Raw genomic sequence first — 27,300 nt, 5'->3', positions numbered from 1 at the left:
GTGAAATAATAAAGAACAAGAACAAAGAACAAAAAAAATTCTCCCCAAAAAACATTAGAAAAAGGCAAATGTAGCAAAAGGACAGTACCAAAGCTGGAACGGATTTCTCGGTAACGTGTCTGTGGAAGAGTGGCGCTATTGTATGTTCTCTTGCCGTACACTCTGACATAAATTTCCTTGCTTTGACGAATAGCTTGATAAAGTTTTCACAGGAATGCCACTATGTCACCATTGGTTTGTGATTATTAGAAACATCATTAGAAAATCCAGAAGCCCATTCTAACATGGAAACTCTAACATCAAACAGGATAGAAGCCCCTATGGATTGGTGGGTCTCAGGAGTTCTTATAGCCAGCGGTTTGTGAACTCCAGTAAAGGAATGCCATTTTCACTATTTCAATAAGCCTACCACTTCTACTTGTTGTCCAAACTGTGTAAAACAGATTTTAGGGGGACTGCTTAATTACTCTTTCACCTGAAATAAAATATGAATTTATGTATGAAACGTCCCCCTTTATCTTAATGTAAAAATCTTTACATATCATACGCTACCGTGGCTGTTCGTTTGTCTGTACAGCATTTTAAATCACCTGTAGCTCGGAAACCGTTTGACTTGAAATTTGGTACACATATATGACGTGAAGTCTACTGTCTGCTTTCGGGGTGATGATTGACCTCCAAGGTTATTCCTCTTTTATATTTATTTTATTGTAGAATCAACTCTCAGCAGCGGCCAGCAGGGTGGCTGTGAGGTGCATGTGTGCGGGCACCGTTCTCATCCCTACCACCTTTGCCATCACTTCCCCTACCTCTTCATATCTTAAATCGTTTTTGATGCAGATTGAAGTCTTAAGTGCCAGTTTAAGTGAAAAATTAAAGAAAACATACTAAGTAATTGCAACACAAACACTGACTTAATCAGTTTTAACGCAAAAAGATGCAGATGAAAGAAGAGAAGAAGCGGGCCGCTAGGGTAGAGAAAAGAAGAGCTGCTCAGGAAGGAGCAAGGGCATCAACCTCTGAGCAAACGAATGGTAAACGTACAGAGAAAGAGTCTGAAAACTATAAGTCAAGTGTATTCACTGCACGTTATTGTGCAGTCTGCCGTTACTGGTACTAAATATGTGTTGTAGTTTAATTTAGGGTTATGTCATCGCTGATACAGGACTGTGATAAGAAAGCAAAAGAATAATATATCAAAAAATACACATTCACCTTGACAGAAAAACTCTCTGGTTGGAGATTAAGCAAAATCAAATTTGATTAAACATCTAGGCCAGGGGTCCTCAATCATGGCCCTGGAGGGCCGCAGTGGCTCCAGGTTTTCATTCCAACCAATTTCCTAATTATATCTCAGTCCTTGCTGATAATGAAGCTTGGTGTTTAACTCTGTGCCTTGTTAGTGCTTTCATTCATCAAAGACAAATTTCAGTTACATTGTAGATCAGAGGTCCTCAAATGCAATGCTGGAGGTCCACAGTGGCTGCAGGTTTACACTTGAGGGCCAGTTTCTTAATTAGAACCCATTTATTTACTACTAAAGCAATGTGTTTTTTTGGGCTTAATTGCCCATTTTGGTTTTTAGCAGCTGCATTTAAGTTTTAGTTGTTGCCTGTTTTCTTAACCAGACATTAGATAATAGTGAAATGCAGATAACCAATAAACCAGCAGCGCTCCAGTAAAGGAATGCCATTTTCACTCAACAAGCCTACCACTTCCACTTGTAGTCCCCACTGTGTAAAACGGATTTTAAGGGGGACTGCTTGATTACTCTTTAACCTGAAATAAAATATGAATGTATGTATGAAATGTCCCCCTTTACCTTAATGTAAAAATACTAAATATGTGCTGTAGTTTAATTTGTTGATATTCATCCATCCATCCATTTTCCAACCCGCTGAATCCGAACACAGGGTCACGGGGGTCTGCTGGAGCCAATCCCAGCCAACACAGGGCACAAGGCAGGAACCAATCCTGGGCAGGGTGCCAACCCACCGCAGGACACACACAAACACACCCACACAACAAGCACACACTAGGGCCAATTTAGAATCACCAATCCACCTATCCTGCATGTCTTTGGACTGTGGGAGGAAACCGGAGCACCCGGAGGAAACCCACGCAGACACGGGGAGAACATGCAAACTCCACGCAGGGCAGACCCGGGAAGCGAACCCAGGTCCCCAGATCTCCCAACTGCGAGGCAGCAGCGCTACCCACTGTGCCACCCCTTGTTGACATTTCATCGCTGATAAAGGACTGTGATAAGAAAGCAAAAGAATAGGAGAATAAGAGTAAGAGGAATCATTTAAATTGCACAGTATTTAAAGACTAGGCCTGGGAAAGTTAATGCGTTCATTTTTGCGATTAATACAGCCTGTTTAAAGTGTTAAAAAATTTTGTCGCATCCAGGGCCAGCAAGGAGGCAAGTGTCTCAGGCAGTGCTTTGGTCATGGCGGCATTTTCATGTCATTTTTTTTTTTGTAACATTACAAAACAATAATACAAAAAAGTTAAGTTTGTCCATAAAGAATTACAGTATATACACATCCAGTTCCGTATTTATATGCTACCTTTTAAAATGTTATGTAATAAGATTTTCATTTAAAGGTTTAACATTTCGTACTACGCGGTTCACAGTGATACGCCACATGTCAATACGTAGCACTGGTGTTCATTTTCTTCATTTACACATACTGACAAGGTGCAGGGAGTGAGGGGGGTTTATGGCAGTCCTGGTGCAAAGCTAGAGAAAATCTGCAAAGATAAAAACGACACTCTCTCTTTTACTTTTCATTTCATGTTCCTGTAAGGAGATAGAATCAAAGTCATACCACGTAATCGCTAAATAAGTTATCTTTGAGTGGCACTAAAACTAAAATCAGTCTCTAGTACCCTTGTGTTTAACCCACCTGCCTGCCAAGTAGCTTACAGTGTTGAGGGCACTAATATAATAAAATTCTACGAAACAGAAGTGTAATGATTATCCCTACCCATTATTCCAGTATCTTCGCTAATTTATGTAAAGAACACAATATAATCACCTAAGTAATGCACGGTGTCAGATTTTAAGCAAGATAAAAGCTACGGAGACCTTTTTTTTTGCGTGCCAGGAGCAAAGGTGTAGGTAGAGCTGTGTTTTCCCACCGTTCTTCTGTGGTGGCACACTTTTTGTAACCCAAAAAATTCCAAGGCACACCACGATTCTACCAACCACAAAAACATTAAATCTATACATGTACTAAACTGTCTATAAAGCGGCAATCGCAGAGCTGTGTTTTTATGTCATCTTCTCCAGTAGTCCCATCCTCCTTGACAGCTCTCGACCATCTGAGGAGTGTGTTTCTCTCAGGTCTGGACCGAGGGGCACTATACTGTTGTTTCCACATCTCACCAGTTGAAAAACACTTGCGTAGACTACAATTATTAAGTCATTGACGGTGATGAACAATTGAGGATGGTATTTACGGAGTTTTAAGACAGGTTTTAAAGATGCATGTTCTTTCAATTAACTTTAGCAGTGTATTCAAAGTCGACAGTTGTTTTGATCGTTTAATTTTACTTTGACACGTCTGTGTCTCATATGTTATGTCAATTTGATAATTAATACATTGGCCTCATTTTCTTTTTGCCTTCTTTTCAACTTGCCTTTTAGGAAGGCGTTCAAATTCAGGTTGTACCTGCTCAAGTAGTATTTGTTAAAAGTTCAGGTTTAAGGTCATTGGTCAAGTTTAAACTACGCCATTCATTTTTTTTAAATTCCTTTGTGGTGATTCTACATTAAATTTGTGATTCAGTGTGTATTTACTTCATGATTTATGTATTAATTTTATAATTACGTTTTAATGTTAAATGTCATTAATCACAATTAATAACATATATTTAAGCGATTAATTTAATTTTTTTAATCAATTCCTAGCCCTAAATAAAAATACTTCTGCTTTATTATATGTAGATTGTTTTTACCTTGTATTAATAATACAAAGCATACAGCCCTAAACTCAACATTCATTTACAGCAACGAATAAACAGAACGTTATACATTATGTTATGTGGAAGAAATTGAAAGCAGCACCACTACTCAATTGCTTAATGAGATTTCCAACGCCAGTATTCTGCTTTGGCACAAATACAATGAACTTTCTCAGGGCTTTGTCACAGCTCAGTGAGCAAGACATTGGTGTAAGACTATGTTAAGATTTAAGTTACAATATGTTATGGGGACAATTTGTTATAAATTGAAAACAGAGGCTGCAAACATTTTTCATTCAGTAATCCCTGTCAGAATGCCCATTTGTAGAAGTATCAGCTCAGTTTAAATTGATGCAGTTAATCACTAGTAGTCATAACTCAGTGTTGTGCCTGTGTGGTTGACAGAGCCATACTGCTCCCTTATATCACTGTAAAGTGCACAACTTCTTCAGAAGGCATTCATTTTTCAAAATAAGTCTGCGCCTAGACTTGTTTTTTTTCATAATCTGATATTAACTTATGGGCTAAATATTCTTCTATGGCATGCATTTATGTGTTTTCAGAAATAATACTGTTTAAATAAAAACTATAGACATTCAAGTTTAACTGTAAGCCCTTCTGTGGTCTCAGCCTGAATGGTGAAGAAAACACCAAGAAATGAATACATTCTGAGCTAACGGAGCAGCTTAAGCCTAAACTAAAAAAGAAATACAAAAAATAAAAGGTATTTTTTTACTTTCTTTATTACATTATTTAAATTTAAGTTATTAAGTTTAACTTTTTAAGTCATTTTTTAATTTTAACTTGGATCATTTTACATGCTGAACTCTTTACAATTCCCATTAAATATACAACATAATCCAAATCCTATTTATGTCTTTAACCAGGAGTAAAACTAGGCTGAAATGTTCTGAAATGCTGATTCCAGAGTTTGGTAGGTCTGGCAGGTCATTTAGTAGAACACACATTTGTTTTTTAACATTTATTTCAATTTGTTAAACTCTGACAATTTACATAGTAAGGGAAGAGAAAATCTTATATTTGGCATTCAGCAAGTTTGAATGTTCTCTAATTCCTGACCATTTTCGCCAGAAATTCTAACTCCAACTTTGTTAGTATCCCAGATAAAATGTTTGGTGAAGAACACAAAAGAAACAAACACCTGCATCATAGGGGGCATCACCAGGAGCGGACTGGGTCTCACAACCGGCCCGGCCATCCTTCAAACGAGTGAGGAGGTGACAAGGTCGACCCACGTGGCCCGTTATTCATTGTAATTTTCTTAAAATTTGTGATGAGTACGCGGCTCGCTACTTGCTATGAGCCTATGATATGAACTCTATCTAAACTGTTGCCAAACTGAATCTGTACACTGTAGTTTAAACACAACTTAAAATTTGACAACATGCTTAGAAATAAAATGTAATGAAAAATAAAAATTTTGTAACACGGCTTACACGTTTTTAGAGTGCATGTCAAATGTCAATGTCATGTCCAAGTGCCAGTACCCTAGCAGGCTAGTAGCTGCTCATTTACAATGAAATAAATGATAACCGAAGTTATAATGAAAACCTCACATGATTGAAATGTTCCGTTAACTTAATGATAAACTAGAAATGTTCCGTCCTAATATGAACAATTCCTATCCTGTGCTTTATAACTTTATTTCATCCATCCATCCATTTTCCAACCCGCTGAATCCGAACACAGGGTCACGGGGGTCTGCTGGAGCCAAACCCAGCCAACACAGGGCACAAGGCAGGAACCAATCCCAGGCAGGGTGCCAACCCACCACAGGACAGACACAAACACACCCACACACCAAGCACACACTAGGGCCAATTTAGAATCGCCAATCCACCTAACCTGCATGTCGTCAATTCTAAATGACACAGGTAACCAGTGTAGTGACGCTAAGACTGGTGTGATGTGCTCAGATTTCCTTTTCCTAGTTAAGATTCTAGCAGCTCCATTCTGCACTCGTTGCAGTTGATTGATGTCTTTTTTGGGTGGTCCTGAGAGGAGTGTGTTACAGTAATCTAGCTGACTGAAAACAAAAGCCTGAACTAATTTCTCAGCATCTTGCAATGTTATAAAAGGTCTAACTTTTGCTATATTTCTTAAGTGAAAAAATGCTGTCCTAGTTATCTGATTAATATCCATCCATCCATTTTCCAACCCACTGAATCCGAACACAGGGTCACGGGGGTCTGCTGGAGCCAGTCCCAGCCAACACAGGGCACAAGGCAGGAACCAATCCCGGGCAGGGTGCCAACCCACTACAGGACAACTTTATTTCATCATACTAATAATTGCAGCTGAAAACCACTAATTATCGCTCACGCTGACGACCAGAAAACAATAAAATGCATAATACATAATCTAAACTAATTATTAGTACCAAAGAATTTAAATTCTAGATATGAGATAAAATAAATTGCAATAATGTATATGCTAACCGAAATGTAGCGATATTGAAACAGAAATCGGCAAAAGCCTTTTGCTCCCTCTGGACCTCTCTTGACACAAATGGCAATGTAATAATAAAGCTTATGCAATAAAAAATAAGAACAGTGTTTCTCAGCTGGTCATTGTCACAGACCACTTGATTGTAATAGTAGTCAGAAATTGTTCATTTTTTTTGTGTGTTTCCCAAATGCCATATTTGACTATATACAGGTAACTGAGAGGACAACTAATGCGGAGGGTGGAGAGGAACTGCACTTAGTAACACTTCACTGTTCATATTCCATTTCAGCTGCATGTTAGTCTGCTTGGAATGGTGCAGAAGACTTAATTAATACAAAGCGTGGCTAGGAAAAGGGGACAGGCAATGCTGTCACATCTTGTAAAATTGTGGCCTGCAGCTTTAGGTTAGGATTGCATAATCAGTTCTCCCACTATGGCATTACTGAACTGGTACTAGTGTTGAGAAGCACGGTTTTAATAAGTAAGCAGCCTTTTATACAAGTCAGTGTGCAGATAAGATGCAGGCCTATTGATATGGATGATCCAGATCATAAGATTCACCATAATTATATTTATTTTAAAACTAGGGGGCTCTGCCCCCCTGCTCGCTTTGCTCACCATCCCCCGGGCAGGCACTACACGCTAGCCACTTCATGGCTCTGCCCCTCACGTATGGGGAAGTGGATGTACAATTTAAACAGATTGTTATTTTCATGGGAATTGTTACATATGCATAATAGACCTAACTATTTTACATTACAGCGAGTAATTAACCATATTAAAAAATAGTGAAATATAATAAACTGAAAGAAAATTATGTTTCATGTTGCGTTAGAGCTATTTGTTACGTTATACGTTTTTGTTTTGTTTGGCTTTGAAATTAACACACAAATACTTTTTAAACTTACACTTTTACTGTAAAAACTTCAGTAAAAACAATATTTGGAATTAACTTTTCATCAGTATCGCATTGAATTTTGATTCCGTGTTTGGAGTTACATTTTGATAACACAAAATATAACTGCCCGTGAGTGAATATCATTTCTTTCTCTCTAATAAATAAACCGACTTTTTCGAATGTTTGTCCCTGTGATTTGTTAATTGTCATAGCAAAAGCTATTCTGACAGGAAATCTTAAATGGTTTAATATGAATGGCATATCAAGATCTCCTTTGGTGTCTAATGCTATCCACAGAAGATGTACTACATTACCTTTCTTGTCGCCTGTTAAAATTTTACATGTCAGAATTGTTCGACCAAGTTTCTCGGTGCTAGGATTGCCCGTGTACTCATTTCTTCTGTTGATAACCCTTCGGAATGAAATTCTTCAATAAGATTTGGACATAAGTCTTCTTTTACTGTATTAGGAACTTAAAGTGAGGAATTTAGAGCTGAGAGCGCAGGAACTGTGTCTGACAAAAGCATTCATACGAAGGAGAGGTGAGAGGACCGCAGGCGTGAGCCGTTAACCATAAATAGTTGAGAGGAGGGCGGGACTAGAAAAAATATCTTGGCAATAGTCTCGTCTCAAGATTTTCTTTTATAATGGAGAGATTTTGCAAATACTACATTTAGTGATGTGAAATGTTCTGGACATCAAAAAAAAAGATTACACATATAGCAGAAAAAAAACTAATAAGAAATTTTAGGGAATACAGAAAAGTATTTGGACTTGGAGTGTCAGATACTGCAAAAATGTAACAAAACAGATTCTATATGTATTCATCCTTTTTTCTATATTTGTGAAGTCTTGCAGTAGTTCTCTTATAGAAATTGATTGATGTTACTTAACTTGAGTAGTTTGTAGTAATGGCTGGGTAAAATGTTTAACCTCATGTTTTCTTGTGGAATGGAGAGAAAAAAAATTTTATGATATAAGAGAAGTTAATAGTGACCATGCTGTACAAAAGCAAATGGCGTGAAAAACGTCCATGGAAGAAAAAAAAAGTCACATAATCCACATGTCAATTATTCAGCTGTATGCTCAAAATGTGCCAGACGGTAAAATATTGTTAAACAGATATTTCTGGAATGATCAGCACACATTATAATCAGGACACTAATGGCCTCATGGGAGGCACTTTTTGAACTGAAGTCAGGATTCTTGTCCAACAAATGAGAGGGAGAGGCAGGTCTTCCATTTAAAAAGTCAGTCCCATGAGACTCTAGGTTTCCTGTTTATGATGCGCACTAGTAATTCCAGAAGATTTTAACAATATTCTAGAAAAAAAGCATTTGTTTTGAGCATATTTAGCTGACATTTGGATTATGTGACACCAGTAATACGAGTTTGTTTTTCATTTTTCATGGATGTTTGTTACATCGTTTGCCATTGTACAGCATTGGTCCCTATTGGCTTCTATTAAATTATGACATTTTTTTATCTCCATTCTGCAAGAAAACATGGGATTAAAAATTCTCCTCAACCATCACTAAAAACTACATGGGGTAATTAGCATATTAAAAAAGATCATATCATTTTTGGATAGAGCATTGCTTCAGCTGCTGGAGACGCTGTCCATTGAATGATTTGCTACGGTACTTATAAAAATATTCACCTCCTTGGACATTTTCACATTTCATTGTTATACCACATTGAATCCCAGTGGATTTAATTTGGCTTTTTTAACACTGATCAAAAGGAAGAGACTCTTTAATGTCAGAGTGAAAACAGATCTCTGTAAAGTGGTCTAAATTAATTACAAACTAGGGGGCTTTGCCCCCTGCTCGCTTCACTCACCAACCCCCTGGCCTGCACTACGTGCCAGCCACAACGCGTCTCTGCCGATCGCGTATATGGATTTCACTTTCATCAAACAACAAATCTTTTAATTCTCGCAGATACGCCTCTTCATTGAGAAGAAACACTACTTTTCCCTGATGGCAATACGAATTAGACGATCTACAAGTCTCTGACTTAAACTTTAAATCCAAACAGTATATTTGATCTCGTTTCGCTGTTACATTATTTCAACGAGTAATAATTTCCGTTTGTTTGCGCTAATGTGATCTTTACTATCATTTTTTGAGACTTTCGAATTTTAGTACTTTCATTATCTCTAACCTGCTCTGCATGTGTATCGTAACGTAACGTTTCTGAATTCTTTACGATGTTCTACTTTGTCATCTACTCTTTATCTTTTATTTCCGACCCCAGGCGTGGTTAAATCTCTTGGCACAAAGTCTCGTCTCGCGGGATGTGAAAGTATCTCTCTGAAAAAATCACATCTCGTCCCAGGCTAAAAAGTCTCATCTCGTCCCAGGATTTTTTTATTATAATAGAAAGATATACAACACCAAAAGGCACCTTAGGGTGAATACTTTTTATAGGTACTATAATTAGTCTGCACTCTCTATTGTATATTGCTGGTACATTTGCTCTCTTCCTCTGTCATTAACCCTGACTTCCCCAATTGAAACTCCATATTTCCATCATGGCACTTGACATAGACAGCAGTGTTCTGTAGCTTTTTGTCAAGGGGTTAAGTGGCAGTGATACTGTGAGTTCAAATTGTATTTTTAAAAGCTAATGCTTTTCAGCTTTATTTTTGTAATGGATTTCTCAAGAAGTTATTAAATACAAATATAAGAAGGACCTAAAAAAACAAGGGAAATTATTCCAAAACATCTTTTCAATGGAGTTCAGCGTATGCATTAATGTCTCCTCAAATGCAAGGAAGGTTTCAGTAGAATGAGCACATTATTTAGCATAGGACAGTTTGGAATATACAGGGTGGCAATAGTTAAATGTTTGATAGCAACAGATGGTGCCCCCTAGTGTTTAGGAATACCAAGCACATAGTAGTATACTATCTAGCACATTAATGGCACCTTACTGCCATTAGTGAGGAGCAGGCACCCCAGACAGTTCTTCTGGCTCAAGGATGAGCTCATTGGACACATTTCATAAAGCGAGTTCATTAACCCTCTCATATCAGCACTTTCTATTTTGCGATGCTCACTCACACCCTCTCTGCTTTGCCTTTTTTACCTTTTTTTTCTTGTCTTCACCATGTCTATAATGTGGCTTCCAGCTTTCATCCTGGTGACCAAAAAGATCTAGCTCCTGAATGGTCCCACACAAAACAAAAAAAAAACAAATGTAAATCTCAAGGAGACATTAACCTTACAGTTTTGTGTAATGTTTCATTTGCAGATGTTGATGAGTGTGCGGCAAACAACACTTTGTGTGGCAGCCACGGGTTCTGTGAAAACACTGTTGGCTCATTCAGCTGCCTCTGTGACCAGGGGTTTCAGGACTCTCATGATGACCGTGGCTGTGTGGGTGAGTGTTGGAGTGCCACACAGTAACTGAAACGGAGCAAAGCTGCTGTGATGAGAGATCATTATAGTATGAATTTTAAAACAGTTTTGATTCCATTAAGCATTTGCTGCACTTTGCATATGGAAACATCAGGGGATGGCGAGGCAGCAGCCACTACAGATGTATCACTTCTAAGGAGAAGTAATAAAAATGTGCCTAAATATGTTAAGTAGAAGTAAAGCTTTATTTTATAAAGTCTCTTCTACAGAGTTTGGCATTTTGTACAATACACTTTCTTCACTCCATATTTAATCAAATGCCATCCATCCATCCATCCATCCATTATCCAACCTGCTGAATCTAAACAAATGCCATATATTATCTAAACTTGCTTAATCCAATTACAGGGTCAGCAGGAATCATATTTCAGAGGTCATGAGAGCTTACTAATCCTTTTTATATGTGTTTGGAGGACCTGGGAAAAGCTCCTAACCATCCATCCATCCATTTTCCAACCCGCTGAATCCGAACACAGTGTCACGGGGGTCTGCTGGAGCCAATCCCAGCCAACACAGGGCACAAGGCAGGAACCAATCCCGGGCAGGGTGCCAACCCACCGCAGGACACACACAAACGCACCCACACCCCCAGCACACACTAGGGCCAATTTAGAATCACCAATCTACCTAACCTGCGTGTCTTTGGATGGTGGGAGGAAACCGGAGCGCCCGGAGGAAACCCACGCAGACACGGGGAGAACATGCAAACGTTCCTAACCATGGACTCTGTAATATCATGTAGAAGGTACAAGACTATGAGGTCCCAGATTTCCCAGATAAATCAGTTCCTCAATTACAAGTTACTTCAGTGCAGGCGATGAGCTCCACCGAGGTTCCATCAAGATTCCCTTCTGTTCACTACTTACATGGACACAAGACATTAAGATACAGCTTGGGCTCAGGGAGTTATCAAGTTTGGGGATTTAAGTAATGCATCTCTGCAAATCTACTGCTTACAGATTATTTGGCCCTCTTGACAACATCAATCTGTGGTCTCCAACACACACTGGAGCATTCCACAGCTAAGTATGATGTGATCGGATTGAGAATTAGCATCTTAAAGCACAAAGGTAGAGCTTTCTTCTGGAAAAAAAGAAAGAGTGGCCTGCTCCCTCCGGGTGAGGAGAGAACAGTTGCCCCAAGTGGAGGAGTTCAAGTACTTCTGTCGCTTGTTAATGATTAAAGGTTGTGAGATGGATGGTCAAAGCAGACCAACAGTTTCGCCATCAGTGTACTAGAATGTGGTGGTTGTGATTCAGTGCCCAAAAAGGACATTTGGCTTCAGAAGTTCAACAACAAGTTAAATGTTCAAAAATGAATCAAAATGCCTCTTAAAGCAAAGAAAAACTGTAAAAAAAAAAAAAAAAAAAAAAAAGTTGGCTTAAGAAACAAGTCCAACAAGGTATCTTTATAAATGAAAATCTTATTTTAAATACTCCAGAGTAGAGCAAAAATAACAACACATGTATACCTAAAAAGGGCAACCCAAATCAAACCATTCCCAATACAAAATCCAACGTTCAAAAAACACAAAACAGAAGCGAAACATCCAGAATCCTGGGGAACAATTCACAATAAAAAAATACTCTGAAAACATCAGTCAATGAAATGCTAAAGGGCCTGCTCCCCAGGCTGAGGGCAGTGACATCAGGGTGGTCCCATCCACAGAGAGAGGAGAGAGGTTAGGAGCAGGCGCTAATACAGGGCATTGCTGCACCCACCACATGATGAACCAACTCAGCACTTCAGATGGAATGGAACCACTGGGAGTTTTTTTATGGTGGCTGGAGTGCCAATTCTGCCACCAACCCCCAGGTTGTTCCCCTGCAGGTTGGAGGGCCTACATTCAGGGCTGGATGCAGATTGACATCATACCCAGGACACAGCAATTGCAGGTTCGGAGCAATTGGAGGTTCAAATAATAAACTGATGGAACATTTCAGAGTCAGGCAATACTTGCATTTTTATAAACAGAACACTCTTCTAATGATTTTGTGACATCTCAGACTGAATCTTAGAAGGAGGTGCCCCCAATTAAAACCTTTTTTATATTATTGGTCATAATGTACAAAAGTGAACTCCATGATCATTTAAAAGCACTAATCCCATTTACATTAAGGGTAAACCACTGCTTTTTGTGATGAATAGGATAGCTGTAGATACAGGTATTAGGAGCTATAAGTTAACTGATTTCTATAACCCATCTATCAAGGTTCAAATAATTTTAAATACAATTGATGTTTGTTCTTATCATTGGTTTTCGCTGTGTTAACACTGTATATGCAGCACAGCACTGAACTATGTGACATGGTCGCTAGTTTCCAGGAATGTCTGAAACTGACAAAACATCTGGAGAAATCAAACTGCTACAAAGATGATGCCAGAATATTTGGTGATTAAGTTTGTTTTGAACCTTCATGTTTATAAGCAAGTGGTCAGTATAATCTGAATTTGGAAAATAAAAATGAGAGAAACATATTTGCATTTTTGTATGGCTTATGATGAGGTCAGTTACAGCTCTAGGGAACTGAGATACATTTCTGGTCTGTGGTGATTATTTTGAATGATAGATTTTTTATTTTGAATGATGGCACAACAGCCCAAAAATTTAATTATTAAAATGTGACACATTGAAGAAAATTAAGAATGAAATCAGAGATTGTTTTCTTTTTTGGACACTAATGTGAATTAGTCTGTGAATCCAAACAGATATCCATCTATCCATTATCCAACCCGCTATATCCGAACACAGGGTCACGGGGGTCCGCTGGAGCCAATCCCAGCCAACACAGGGCGCAAGGCAGGAAACAAACCTTGGGCAGGGCGCCAGCCCACCACAGGGCACACACACACCAAGCACACACTAGGGACAATTTAGGATCGCCAATGCACCTAACCTGTATGTCTTTGGACTGTGGGAGGAAACCCACGCAGACACGGGGAGAACATGCAAACTCCACGCAGGGAGGACCCGGGAAGTGAACCCAGGTCTCCTAACTGCGAGGCAGCAGCGCTACCACTGGCACCACTGTGCCGTCCCAAACAGATATCACAATCCTTAAATCTCTATTCTAATTCAGACAGCATACTGTACATCTAGAAGATTCCATCACAAGTATTGATCATATTTAATTTTTGTTACTTAAAAATGGGCTAAAACCTTCTTATGTGGTATAGTTATGCAAAAAATATGTTGAGTTTTTGTGACTTCTAATGGAATTTGCATTATTAGTTGAGAAATATAAATAAACCTAACTGTAAACTAAAACAAGAGCCAGGAACCTGTGCCAACCAGAACCTCATATTTTCATGATATCAGTTAAACTGGCCACTGTAAAATGGTGGTATAAATGTGAGATTTCATTGTACGCTTAATCAGAGCTGCCTCAATTTTCCTATTCTATGAGAGGAATGGACTTGCAAAGATTTATTTTCCACATATTATGTATCATACTGGACTTCATCTCCCAACTTGATTGTAGCATCTCTTTCTTTCATAATCACTGTCTGAATTCACATTTCGGTATGAACTGGTAAGTTTTGGTTTCATCTGTGCATATTTACTACCTCACTGATGATCTAAGTAAAGCTGTCATGAAGAATACGTGGTGCTGGAGAGTGTCCACGTGTTGAATGTTGATTAGAACTTTTGATTAGTTATCCACTGTTTTGATATAGACAGCAATGAGTAAACCCCCAGGTCCTTCTTATGAGGTGCACTTTCAAGTTTCAGACCTCCTGTTATGTATTCAATTCTAATATTTCTACTTCCTATATGTAATGCCTTACATTAATTTCATAAAAATTAATCTGCCACAAATATGCCCAAGCCTGTATAGAGTCCAAGTTGCTGCATAACAATTTAGCTGATTTTACATTGCCTACCCTTAAACCCAGTTACCCAACTATCCATCACACATTCAATTCCCACTACCCTTTCATGTTGAACTCTATCAAAAAATCAAGATAAATACCATCATATGCACCTCTCTTATCGTATGCTTTTGTGGCTTCTTTGAAGAATCGCACTATTTAGTAAAGTACGGTATTCCCCGTCTGAACCAATGCGGTTTACTAATATGCCAGCTGTTAGTCCCCCTACATGCTTACGTGCCTACAATAGAGCCTGCCTGCCTTCCTCACCAGTTTGTCCAGGCGTGAGGCGTCCTTCTTCTTTATGCTGCCTCCCCAGCACACCACCGTGTAGAAGAGGGCGCTCGCCACAACCATCTGATAGAACATCTGCAGCATCTTATTGCAGCTGTTGAAGGATGCAAGCCTTCTAAGGAAGCATAGTTGGCTCTGTCCTCTCTTGCACAGAGCATCAGTATTGGCAGTCCAGTCTAATTTATCATCCAGCTGCACTCCCAGGTATTTATAGGTTTGCACCCTCTGCACACAGTCACCTCTGATGATCACGGGGTCCATGAGGGGCCTGGTCCTCCTAAAATCCACCACCAGCTCTTTAGTTTTGCTGTTGTTCAGGTGGAGGTGGTTTGAGTCACACCATTTAACAAAGTCCTTGATTAGGTTCCTATACTCCTCCTCCTGCCCACTCCTGATGCAGCCCACGATAGCAGTGTCGTCAGCGAACTTTTGCACGTGGCAGGACTCTGAGTTGTATTGGAAGTCCAATATATATAGGCTGAACAGGACCAGAGAAAGTACAGTCCTCTACGGCGCTCCTGTGCTGCTGACCACAATGTCAGACCTGCAGTTCCTGAGACGCACATACTGAGGTCTGTCTGTAAGATAGTCCACGATCCATGCCACCAGGTATGAATCTACTCCCATCTCTGTCAGCTTGTCCCTAAGGAGCAGAGGTTGGATTGTGTTGAAGGCGCTAGAGAAGTCCAGAAACATAATTCTTACAGCACCACTGCCTCTGTCCAAGTGGGAGAGGGATCGGTGTAACATATAGATGATATGAGTCATCTAGTTATCAGTGGTAAATATGGTGCCACTTGCCACCTGTTAACTTGGATGAATTGTGCTGGCTCTCTGCTAGTCCCCCATGGCAGCTTTCTGTCTCCTTGGTGTGCTTGACAGGTCTGCTTGTAGGACATTCAGTACCCTGGCTAGGCATGGTCTGGTACCGTTCATAGGGGAGCTCTCCATTTCTAACTGAGGTTTCTTCTCTTGCCAACTTTGTTTTGTCCACAATAGCCTTTTACCAGGCAAGCAGCATATCTAGCTTAGATTCCTTTTATATGACACTTTTTAAAAATGCCTTCCAATAATCCGATGTGATTATTCACTAATAAGAGTAATATCACTATATCAATGAAGTCTATGTTCAGAATGAATTTTTATGTAATAAAAACCAAGGGCCTGAAGATGTTTTACAACTAATCAGCCTTAGTATTATTAATAAGGCGCTGCCTAAACCAGCCATTTTGCAGTCCACATTTCCTGGAGGTCAGTCTTGAAGGCACTTTTATTTTTTAGCTGGGAACAATTTCCAGGCTGGTCCTCGAAACACCTTTGACCTTTGGAACTTCTAAAGCCCTCTGACTGGAACTCCCTTTATCCTTGCAGTCCTGATCCCCACACCTACTTATAAGACCAATCCCACCTCAGGTCACATGTCTGTATTGATGTGTAGAATAGAGGAACATGTATGATATATGGGTCTCACTGCTGCTGGCTTCTCGTCTCTCCCCCACACTGTTCTCGAAGTACTAGCAACTACAGAACCCGTTTCTTAATTAAGGGGTATAGGGTCTTGTAATAATGACACCCTTTCATTTGGCAGAGGGTCAGCAAGCCCTAATAAGTCCTAAACTTAGCAAGCTGCCTCCATTACGACAAGTACATTGGTGTTGAAACAAATTTTTGTCTTCCACCTTGATTTGTATATTTGACTGACGAGTTTGTTTAGTGGACAGGCCTTGCAACCTCAGGCACTTAAAACTGCACTACCAACTTACTGATTCACTACATTCTTTTGTGTTCGATTTCAGATGCGAACGAATGTGAAAAGCTAAGCGGTGTATGTGGAGAAGCTCTCTGCGAGAACGTGGAAGGAGCTTTTCTTTGTATCTGCCCTGATGATAACCAGGAATATGACACAATGACCGGCCAGTGCACCTCAGCGACACCATCAGGTAAAGTTCCCTTAAATGACATGTAATAATGAAATGTGTAGCAATATATTTTTGTAATATTTAGAGACCTGCTAAAGCAGGGGTCTCCAACCTCCCCCCCGCCCACCCCGAGAGCTACTTTTACAAAATGAAAATGGCCGAGAGCTGCTCCTGTTTTCTAACGTTTATTCTCATAGCTGATTTCAACCCAAACAAACTGAATATGCTTGTTTTGCCCGAACATTTACAAAATGTTGGTGTCCACAACTCACATTTTGCATTAAAATATCACAAAAAACATTTAATTCACCTGCAAGTGCATTTTGTACGTCTGTATGCATTTTCTAATGTATCTCACACTATTGAATTAAAACATGAATGCTGTCAAAACAAAACAATGCAATTCCAAATCCACAGATGTGACTTATTCCTTTGTCATTTTGTCACATGTCACTGTGTCACTTTATTCACAGTTCCAGTCGCATGTGTGATGTGTTGTTTAGTACGTCAGATGACTGGCACTGAGGTGTATGGTGGAGTGGAGCCACTGAGGTTCAGTCTTATGGAGTCATTTCAATGTTCGTCTGTCAGTCTTGGTCTGAACTTTGATTTCATGACATTCATGTCAGACTCGCAGAGGTATGGAGACCCAAACAAAGCAGACATTTTCAGAGTTGCTTGGTGAAGATTCTTCTGGTTACCTGGCTCTACTAAGCTCCAGAAATGCCAAGAATGCTGTTGAGACTTTAACTGCACATTATTTTGAAGGTTTACTAATATATAATATATAAAATCCAATGTCTGTCTGTATGTCTATTCACTTTTCACGAGAGAACTACTTAACAGATTTAGATCGGGTTTTTTTTTATGTAATTTGCTTGAATATTCCGGTTGATTTTGCGACTTCTCTCATTTTGCTATGTATCAGAGTTTGCTTGTGGTACCAATTTATTTGCTCGAATCCGAGTGAGACACAGTGGGCAGAAGGGAGGGGGCGGGGCCCTCCTCACTCACGCTGTAGCCTCGGGGCGTGTACCTTACCCCCACTTAGCTAGCGAATGAGAGAACTACTTAACAGATTTAGATCGGGGTTTTTTTTTTCGATAATTTGCTTGAACATTCCAGTTGATTTTGCGACTTCCCGCATCGCGCTAAGAATCAGAGTTCGCTTGCAGTACGGATTTATTTGTGTGAATCCCAGAGACATGCAACAGATCGTGGAGAGGGGCCTTCCTCACTCACTCCTGTTGTGGGCCTTAAATCTAACAAAATACTAAATGAGAGAAGGAGGCCCACCTGATGACCTTGGTGACTCTCTTGTGAGGCAGATAGTCAGCCAAGTCATGAAGCCATCATATGCAACAGCAGTATGGAAGGCTTAGTATACTTATGGTTCAAGTAGGATAAGGTCGGGAGGTATTCCTCTGATTGCCATATATATTCACATATAAGTCAGGTCTTGAAACCCGAAAAATCTATCATAAAATCAGACCCCAACTTATGTGCCCATTCAAAAATACAACACTTAATTTTCTTTTTTACAACTTCTTGCATCCTCCAATCTTGCATCAGTTTCTCAGACACATCAAATTTTGTTTCAGCAGCGCAGTTGCCAATTTCTTTCACCACTTCAATGGCTTTTAATTTAAAACCAGCTTCATATTTTGTTCTGATTGAACGCTCCATCGTAGATATGATGCTCTTATGATAAAGGTGTATGAGGGTGTGAGACACAAAAAACTCAAAACAGTGCAAATGTTGCTTCTGAATAGTTTGGGTATTACTGTGTGGTCATGTAGGCACAATACATAGAAATAAAAGGCCGTGTGCTCCGTGGTTACTCTCTCAGATGGGCGTTAGCATATCATAATCTCTTGGACCAATAGCGCGAGTTTTCCACATTTGACTTATATGACTGACATTATAAAATACCGGAAATTATACAGTAAAATCAAGCCCCGACTTATCCGCAGGAGAACTTAAACGCGAGTATATAGTGTAACTATAGTAATTTAATTATTCATTCTTTTTCCACTGCTTACTCGAGACCAGATAAACTTAATTGATTTAATTAAGTTAATTATATTACCAACATTATAAAATACCAGAAATTATACGGTAAAATCAATATGGTAAACTCTTCAATTATTTTTTTCCATGCAAGTGATAGGACATTTGAAACATTTGGACCACAAATTATATTTCCTGTTTCATTTTTTCTTTCCCTCTCACTATTAGAAGCTTGGTGATAATTGGTACATTTTGTTTTTACCACGAATAGACTTGGTTTATTACCATAAATAACTCCAACCAAATAATAAATGTTCCAAGAGGCCAGCTTGTTGCAGTTTGCTGGTTTGAGGATCTGGTTGAGTTCAGGAAGACCAAGATAGAACACAAGCAATGCAAAACAGGATACAGTGGAGACATAATAAGCAAAGTGTGCAGAACAAAGTTAAGAATGAATGGCAAACAAGCCACAGCACAGAAACTGAGCCAAAAACAGCAAAAAGAAACATTTGTATAATTTAACACTACCTGTCTGTCGTGATCCCTATTCACCCAGTTTAGCCTAGGACAGTAGTCCTCAATCATGGTCCTGGAGGGAGGTAGTGGCTACGGGTTTTCATTCCAGCCAGTGTCCTAATTAGAACTCAGTCCTTGCTGATAATGATAGTTGGTGTTTAACTCTATGCCTTGTTAGAGCTTTTATTCATCAAATACAAATTTTAGTTCCTTTGTAGATCAGAGGTCCTCAATTACAGCCCCAGAGATCTGCTACGGCTGCAGGTATTCACAATACATTTTTTGGGCTTAATATTAGTTTTCTTGCCTATTACCATTCAGAAAACTTAATTGCCTATTTTAGATTCTAGCAGCTGCATATAAGTTGTAATTGTTGCCTGTTTTTTTAATCAGACATTAGTTAATAATGAGATGCAGATAACCAATAAACCAGCAGTTCTCCAGCTAAAGTGCTTACCATGAAGTATCTGTGATAAAAAATGTTTAGAAATGAATGAGAGGGGAATTGGAAGGACCATTAAGTTTAAATCTATTCTGGTCCACAAAACACACAGCTAATGTTCTCACAGAAGGAAACTTTACAGTGCAATTCAAATTGCTCTTGGATGAATGCAAGCATTAATAAGCCAAACAGTTCAATACCAAGTTTCATTATCAGCATGGACTGCTTTCTAATTAGGAAACTAGTTGGAATGAAAACCTGCAGCCACTGCAGCCCGTGATCAAGGACCCCTGGCCTAGGAAGTTAATATCACCCTTACAGCAGGCTGCTTATATTAAACTTGTATAAGTTTAATGACCTCGTAATTCATTTTTGATTATTAAACTTGAGCTTCAATGGCTTCCTGTTTCTTTATAACTTGAGCATATCTATCCATCCTCTTCATATCCGTATTTTAATAAATTTGCAAAAACCTCAAGTAAACTTTTTTAACGTTGTCATTATGGGGTGTTGTGTGTAGAATTCTGAGGGAAAAAAATGAATTTAATCCATTTTGGAATAAGGGTGTAACATAACAAAATGTGGAAAAAGTGATGTGAATACTTTCCGGATGCACTGTACCTGACATATTAAACAGAGAACATAAAAAGTGACAGTTCAAGCTCTGTGATTCCTCCTATTAACAAAAGAAAACCACGTGGAAAGGCTGTTGAACACTCAAATTAACACATAACTGAAATTAATAGAAAAGCATTCAAAACAACAACTGTATACAACAAAAATCATATTACAATTACCATTATATACAAAAAAAATGAACTCAAACAATTTAAAATAATTTAATTAATTTTACCATACAGAGAATAACAGCGTGCTTACCTCCTCTCACAGTAACACAACGAATACTGGGAGAGGCTCACACTGATGACATAACATAACACAACAGACAGAGTAGGGAAATATAACAGGACCACAACAGGAAAACATACAACATAATGAATGTTATCAGGATTTGGTGAAGCTCCAACCAACTAAACTTTTTATTATATACACCTGTTACAGACACCCAGTCCAGTGCCACCCTCCGGAAATGATCATCTATCTGCCGTAGTCAGGTGTTACAAGGGCGTCTCCTTGGCCTGGTCCAGCCGCTCAAGTCCTCAGCAATGAGTCGGATCACCCGAGCCTGATCACCTCCTGCGAATCACGCCATATGGCCATAGTGCCGTAACTGACGCTCCCTCACAATGCAGGTCATGTGCCTCATTCGGGACTCCTTGAGCAACCGCTCATTTGACACAAAGTCAAACCAGCAGTACCCAAGGATTCTCCGAAAAGACACAGTACTGAAGGAGTCCAGTCTTCATCTCAGGTCACTGGATAGCGTCCATGTCTCACAATCATCTCAAGGATAATATTTGGAGGATGACTAAAAGGGAAGTTCTGTAATTTGTTTTTTAACCATTCCAGGAATTTTGGAGTCTCCTCCTCAAAAGCCCTTATGGCAGACCCTCTCCAGTAGAATGACCCTGAACCTTGTTGACATATTGTTCTCTCAACCCATGAATTTCTCTTCCTTTAAGTGCAGGAAGTCTTTAAATATGGCCCCCAGAATCTTCCCCGTTTCTACCCCTTACAGTGTCCCTTATTCCATAGGCCCCGCATAGGCAGGAAGTTACTTAAAAAAAAGTTCTTAAGAGTGGAAGATGCCGAAGCCTCCTGTCAAACACCAACGCAGTGGTTATAATCACACAGGGAAATTGATTTCCCTGCTGTGCCCCGCGAAAGTAAAATAAAAAACAATTATAGGCTGCAGTAGTAAAACAGGAAACCAGAGGAAAAGTATAAAATTATACGGCATTTTTGGTAACATACTGCAACAGTCCAGTTTTGATGTGGCACTGCCACTTTCCAGTTTGTTCTCCCATATGAATTGCGGACAACGTAGAGCATGATATCTTAAACAGACCCAGAGTAGCCAGCCAAACAGCCCGGCTCAGTGCCCTTTGGGGAAAAATACAAAAGAAGGGCAACCCTGAGCAAGGCTGCCGAGGACCTGATTACAAAACAATGTGATTTTACTCTTTTTTCCCTTCAGTGTCTGGATTTGTTGCAACCAATAACCCCCCCCCCCCCCCGACGTGTCACATTGTGCTGCCTGAATTTTTGCCCTCATGCCACTGGTCAAAAAGCACACTGAACAGAAGCATGTCATTCATTAGGGTCCTCAAAGGAATTCTGACTGCTGTGTGCTGCAGATTGACTTGCCATCTGCTAACTTGTTAAAAAAAAAAAGTTAATGGAAAACAGAACCAGTCTGTCCCACTGGGGAAACTGGGGGCTGTGTGTGTAAAATTTCATAACCAACTTTTGCTGTCGTGTGAGCAAATTTTAGAAGACTTGTGTGCACTTTATTCAGGTCGGGCTGACAGCACGCAACACTTAATAGACATAAAGATCAAATTATCAGGTACTAAGGTCATGTGGTTGTGAGACGTAACCTGCCAGCTTTTGTCAGTGTAACATCAGGCCAATGCAGGGTTAATTCTTTTCAGCATCATATAAGCCTTCTGTGACATCTGACCTCAAATCAGTGCCATTTCCACATGTTTATAATAAGAACCAGAGCAGACTTCACTCTCTAACCCAAGTTGCTCCTAACAAGTCATTATCCTTAATGACATGAAAAAGATACTTAGTGCTGAATACTGAGTGCAGGTTGGGCATATGGAGTTACCTACTCTGCCTTAAATTTCTTTCCTTTACCATTAAAATTGTGACATATAACATTTCTCAGTAGTTACAGTTCTGAAATGGAGTTTCTATTTGCTACCTAATACTGGCAGCAAGTGTATTTATGGGAAATGTTACATTTAACACAGAAAATTAGTTTACCATGATGATAGCCACAGTATACTGGATCTCTGTGTTCCATTTCCTGAGTTCCACAGCAGCTCAAAACCATCAAATAGTCTGGCACAAGAATGTGCTTCTGCATAGACGGTGCCCTAAATTACATAAGCAAGTGAACTGATGATGGATTGCAGGGTGCTGCTGTTTAGGCCCAACGAACTGGGGAATTATAAGCTAGGATGAAACCCGGCTACAATTGGTCTTCATTATAAGCAACAAAAAACGCTTTTGAAGTTTACACTGCTGTTTCACAGCACCGGGATTCATTTCTCTACCTGGTCACTGTGTGTGAAAAGTTCACACATTCCCTACATGTCTGCTTTACTCTTCTTTGGAAACACCAGGGGTCCACAACCCCCCCCACCCCCCCACATTCCAACCATTTGCATGTAAAAGCAGATAAATTGCTGAATTGCTCTGTTTCTGTACGGTGAGGGTGTGGCTGCATCCTATTTAGCACTGACTCCTGCCTTGAGCCTGATGCTGTTAGGTTAGCCTCCAGCTCTCTGCCACCCAATTAAAAAATAAACAGAATCAGCCTGCAAATTAGGGAACACCAGTTATTTAAATGAAACGCTTGTTGGACTTCAGCATTTAGAACATTAGAACAGCAATCAGTAGGTAACAGTAACCACTCAGTATCATCACAGATCTTGGAGCACACATTAGAACACTCTAGACGAGAACAGGCCATTCAGCCCAACAAAGCTCGCCAGTCCTATCCACTTATTTCTTCCAAAAAAACATGAAGTCGAGTTTTGAAAGTCCCTAAAGTGTTACTGTCTACCATACTACTTGGTAGCTTATTACAACTTCTATCATTCTCTGTGTAAAGAAAAACTTCCTAATGTTTGTGTGAAATTTACCCTTAACAAGTTTCCAACTGTGTCCCCGTGTTCTTGATGAACTCATTTTAAAATAACAGTCTCGATCCAGTGGACTAATTCCTTTCATAATTTTAAACACTTCAATCATGTCACCTCTTAATCTTCTTTTTCTTAAACTGTATAGGCTCAATTTTAATCTTTCCTCATAACTCAACCCCTGTAGCCCTGGACTCAGCCTAGTTGCTCTTCTCTGGACCTTCTCTAGTGCTGCTATGTCCTTTTTGTAGCCCGGAGACCAAAACTGCACACAGGACTCCAGATGAGGCTTCACCAGTGTGTTATAAAGTTTGAGCAGAACCTCCTGTGACTTGTACTCCACACATCAAGGCGCTATATACCCTAATATTCTTTTAGCCTTCTTAATGGCTTCTGAACACTGTCTGGAAGTTGATAGCTTAGGGTCCACTAAGACTCCTAAATCCTTCTCATAAGGTGGACTCTTGATTTTCCGACCACCCACTTTTAGTTCCTACTGTATGTGTTATATTTTCATTTACTGACATTACATTTCATCTGCCACAAATCTGCCCAAGCCTGTATGCTACCCAAGTCCTTCTGTGATGATAGAACGGATTCCAAATTATTTCTTAACCCACCTGTCTTGGTATCATCTGCAAACTTAACCAGCTTGTTACTTATATTCCTATCTAAATCATTTATATATATATTAAAAATAGCAGCGGCCCTAGCACTGCCTCCTGCTGGTCACCACTCTTAACATCAGATAATTCTGATGAGGTTCCTCACATCATCACCCTCTGTTTCCTGTGTCTGAGCCAATTCTGCACCCATCTAAAAACATCATCCTGAACTAACCACTTCTTTTAGTTTGATGCCCAACCTCTCATGTGGCACCTTATCAAATGCTTTCTGAAAGTCCAGATAAATAATATCATATGCTCCACTTTGATCATATCTTTTTGTTGCCTCCTTATAGAATTCCAGCATGTTAGTAAAACACGACCTCCCTCTTCTGAACCCATGCTGACTGTTCCTAATAACTCCTGTCCTTGCCAGGTGTTGCTCAATCTTATCCTTAATAATTCCTTCCATTAATTTTCCTGTGAGACATGTTAAGCTTACTGGCCTATAGTTGCTTGGATCTGCCCTGTCACCCTTTTTATATAACGGGATGATATTTGCCATTTTCCTGTCCTTCAGAATCTCTCCAGTGTGCAGTCACTTCCTACAGATGTGTCAAGGGTTTGTATCTGTACTCACTAGCCTCCTGTTTGTGCTGCTCAGCATGTTGTTAAGTATCTTATAGTGCTCGATCAAGTTGTTTAACATAATGTAACGCCGGACTCCTGAGGAAACCACACAGGGAAGGTCCATACAGCAGCTGAGGAAGGGGGTATAGCTGTGACAGATGAGTGACATAAACAAGGACCTGGACAGCTACCTGCAGCAGACCCTTGAACAGCATCTGCGAAGGAGAGATTAAGCAACTGGTACTGCACTGCCAAACAGCGCCTGAAGCCTTTTAATCACTGGCAGTGGTGGCGTCTGCATTAGCCATACATTGGGAGGTCGAGGCAGTGATTTAGTATCCAGCGGGGCGTATAGTAAAGGAAGCATTTAACAATCACTGGTGTCTCTTCAGCAGTTTTCCTTGCTATTGGGTTGTTACAATAATGCAAGTAAAGACTAATCATTTGAATTCACTCATTTATTTCTTGTTCACACTCTCTTTTTCTGAAACACAGGTGTTACACGTTATTTGTCATGTTGTTAAGTTTCTTTTGGCCTATGTTCACGTCTTTAATCACTTACTGAAGCTAAATATCTTTGTAGCGTGGGTTCATATGTTAACCATATTCAAATGTTTCCCCAACAGAATCATCAGAAGAAAGAAAAGACTGCTATTATAACTTGAGCGACACCAACCTGTGTGACAACGTCCTCACTTCTAATTTCACCAAAGAGGAGTGCTGCTGTACATTGGGAGCTGGGTGGGGAGACAACTGTGAAATTTTCCCTTGTCCAGTCCTGGGAACTGGTAAGAGAATAGGTTCTGTGTCAGCTTTCCCACTGAAATGGTCCTTTGTGCTGTTTATTTCATGATCCATATAATGAGCCATAGAGTGTGATCAGCCGACATGACTCTGCTTTGAGGGTAACGTCATAGTGAGCAGCTTGAGGGCACAATGATTAGGGGCTGCTGTGGAATCAGAAAGTATTCAGACCCCTTCACTTGGTGCACACTTTCTTGTGTTTTAAATGTCATCTGAAATAGATCAGTGTGCCGTTTTTTCCATCAGCCTACACTCAATAACCCGTCATGACAAAGTGAAAACACGTCTTCTGATGGGTTTACAAATTTATTACAAATCAAAAAGGTGTACAGGAAGTGAAGGGGTTTGAATGTTCTCTGAATCTACTGAGATTCCAGAATTATTACTGTCTTGGCAAAGTACATTTGGTACTGTGTCTCTTTGAGGATACCTTGGGTACCACTGGTCGAACAAACGGTTGCTCATTGAGTCCCGAATGAGGCACATTACCTGCATTGTAAGGGAGTGTCAGTTACAACACTACGGCCATGTGGTGCGATTCCCAGAGGGTGATCGGGTTCATTGTTGAGGACCCGAGTGGCTGGACCAGGCCAAGGGGATGCCCACATAACACCAAGCTGCAGCAGAGTCCTGGTGCTTCCTGTTTTGCTATATGGTTGTGAGACATGGATGCTATCCAGTGACCTGAGATGAAGACTGGACTCCTTTGGTATTGTGTCTCTTCAGAGAATGAGCCTTTATGTTGAATGAGTGGTTGCTGCATTGTAAGGGAGTGTCAGTCACGACACTACGGCCATGTGGTGCAATTCTCAGGTCATTGTTGAGGACGCGAGCGGCTGGACCAGGCCAAGGGGATGTCCACATAACACCTGGCTGCGGCAGATAGAAGGTCATTTTTGGTTTGGCACTGGAAGGCGTGCCTGCCTGTGGGGTTGCCAACCAGAGTCATGAGCTGTTTTGTTGTGTGGTGGGTGCAGCAATGTGCTGTACCAGTGCATGCTCCCCAACATAAAGTTCACGTTTTCTCCCTGTGTTTGCATGTGTATTTCCACTACTTCAGTTTCCTCAAACAACCTTAAATACACATAATGACGTGACACATAGGACAAATTAATAGACAAAACTAAATTGCCTTGGTTTGATAAGCATTGTTGTGTGTGTGTATGCTTGTTTTCCATAGTGCTGCTTCCTGCTTTTTACTCCATGCTGCTATAATATACTTTGATTTTCCACGTCGATGTATTGGGTAAGGGTGGCACGGTGGCGCAGTGGTAGCGCTGCTGCCTCGCAGTTAGGAGACCCGGGTTCGCTTCCCGGGTCCACCCTGCGTGGAGTTTGCATGTTCTCCCCGTGTCTGCGTGGGTTTCCTCCGGGCGCTCCGGTTTCCCTCCCACAGTCCAAAGACATGCAGGTTAGGTGGATTGGTGATTCTAAATTGGCCCTAGTGTGTGCTTGGTGTGTGGGTGTGTTTGTGTGTGTCCTGCGGTGGGTTGGCACCCTGCCCGGGATTGGTTCCCTGCCTTGTGCCCTGTGTTGGCTGGGGGTTGGCTCCAGCAGACCCCCGTGACCCTGTGTTCGGATTCAGCGGGTTGGAAAATGGATGGATGGATGTATTGGGTAAAGCAGGATCAGATTAGCAATAGATGAACAGACAGATTGATGCAAGA

The 27,300-nt window shown here is 40.2% G+C and overlaps 1 protein-coding gene across 10 annotated transcripts in view; it reads left to right on the top strand.

The window, feature by feature from the left end:
* Window positions 1-27,300, top strand: part of ltbp1 (latent transforming growth factor beta binding protein 1) — a 386,058-nt gene that overhangs the window by 303,445 nt on the left and 55,313 nt on the right. For 8 of the 10 annotated variants that reach the window (XM_028820637.2, XM_028820635.2, XM_051919195.1 and 5 more), the window contains 3 exons: window positions 10,598-10,726; window positions 16,728-16,871; window positions 25,456-25,617. In XM_028820637.2, the coding sequence (XP_028676470.1) occupies window positions 10,598-10,726; window positions 16,728-16,871; window positions 25,456-25,617 (435 nt within the window). The remainder of the gene's footprint in view (window positions 1-10,597; window positions 10,727-16,727; window positions 16,872-25,455; window positions 25,618-27,300) is intronic. The other 2 variants (XM_051919196.1, XM_028820636.2) reach the window with 1 other exon arrangement.

This window comes from Erpetoichthys calabaricus, chromosome 15 (genome assembly GCF_900747795.2).
Source record: "Erpetoichthys calabaricus chromosome 15, fErpCal1.3, whole genome shotgun sequence".
NCBI classification, from domain to species: Eukaryota; Metazoa; Chordata; class Cladistia; order Polypteriformes; family Polypteridae; genus Erpetoichthys; species Erpetoichthys calabaricus.
This window is presented reverse-complemented; position numbering and strand designations above follow the sequence as displayed.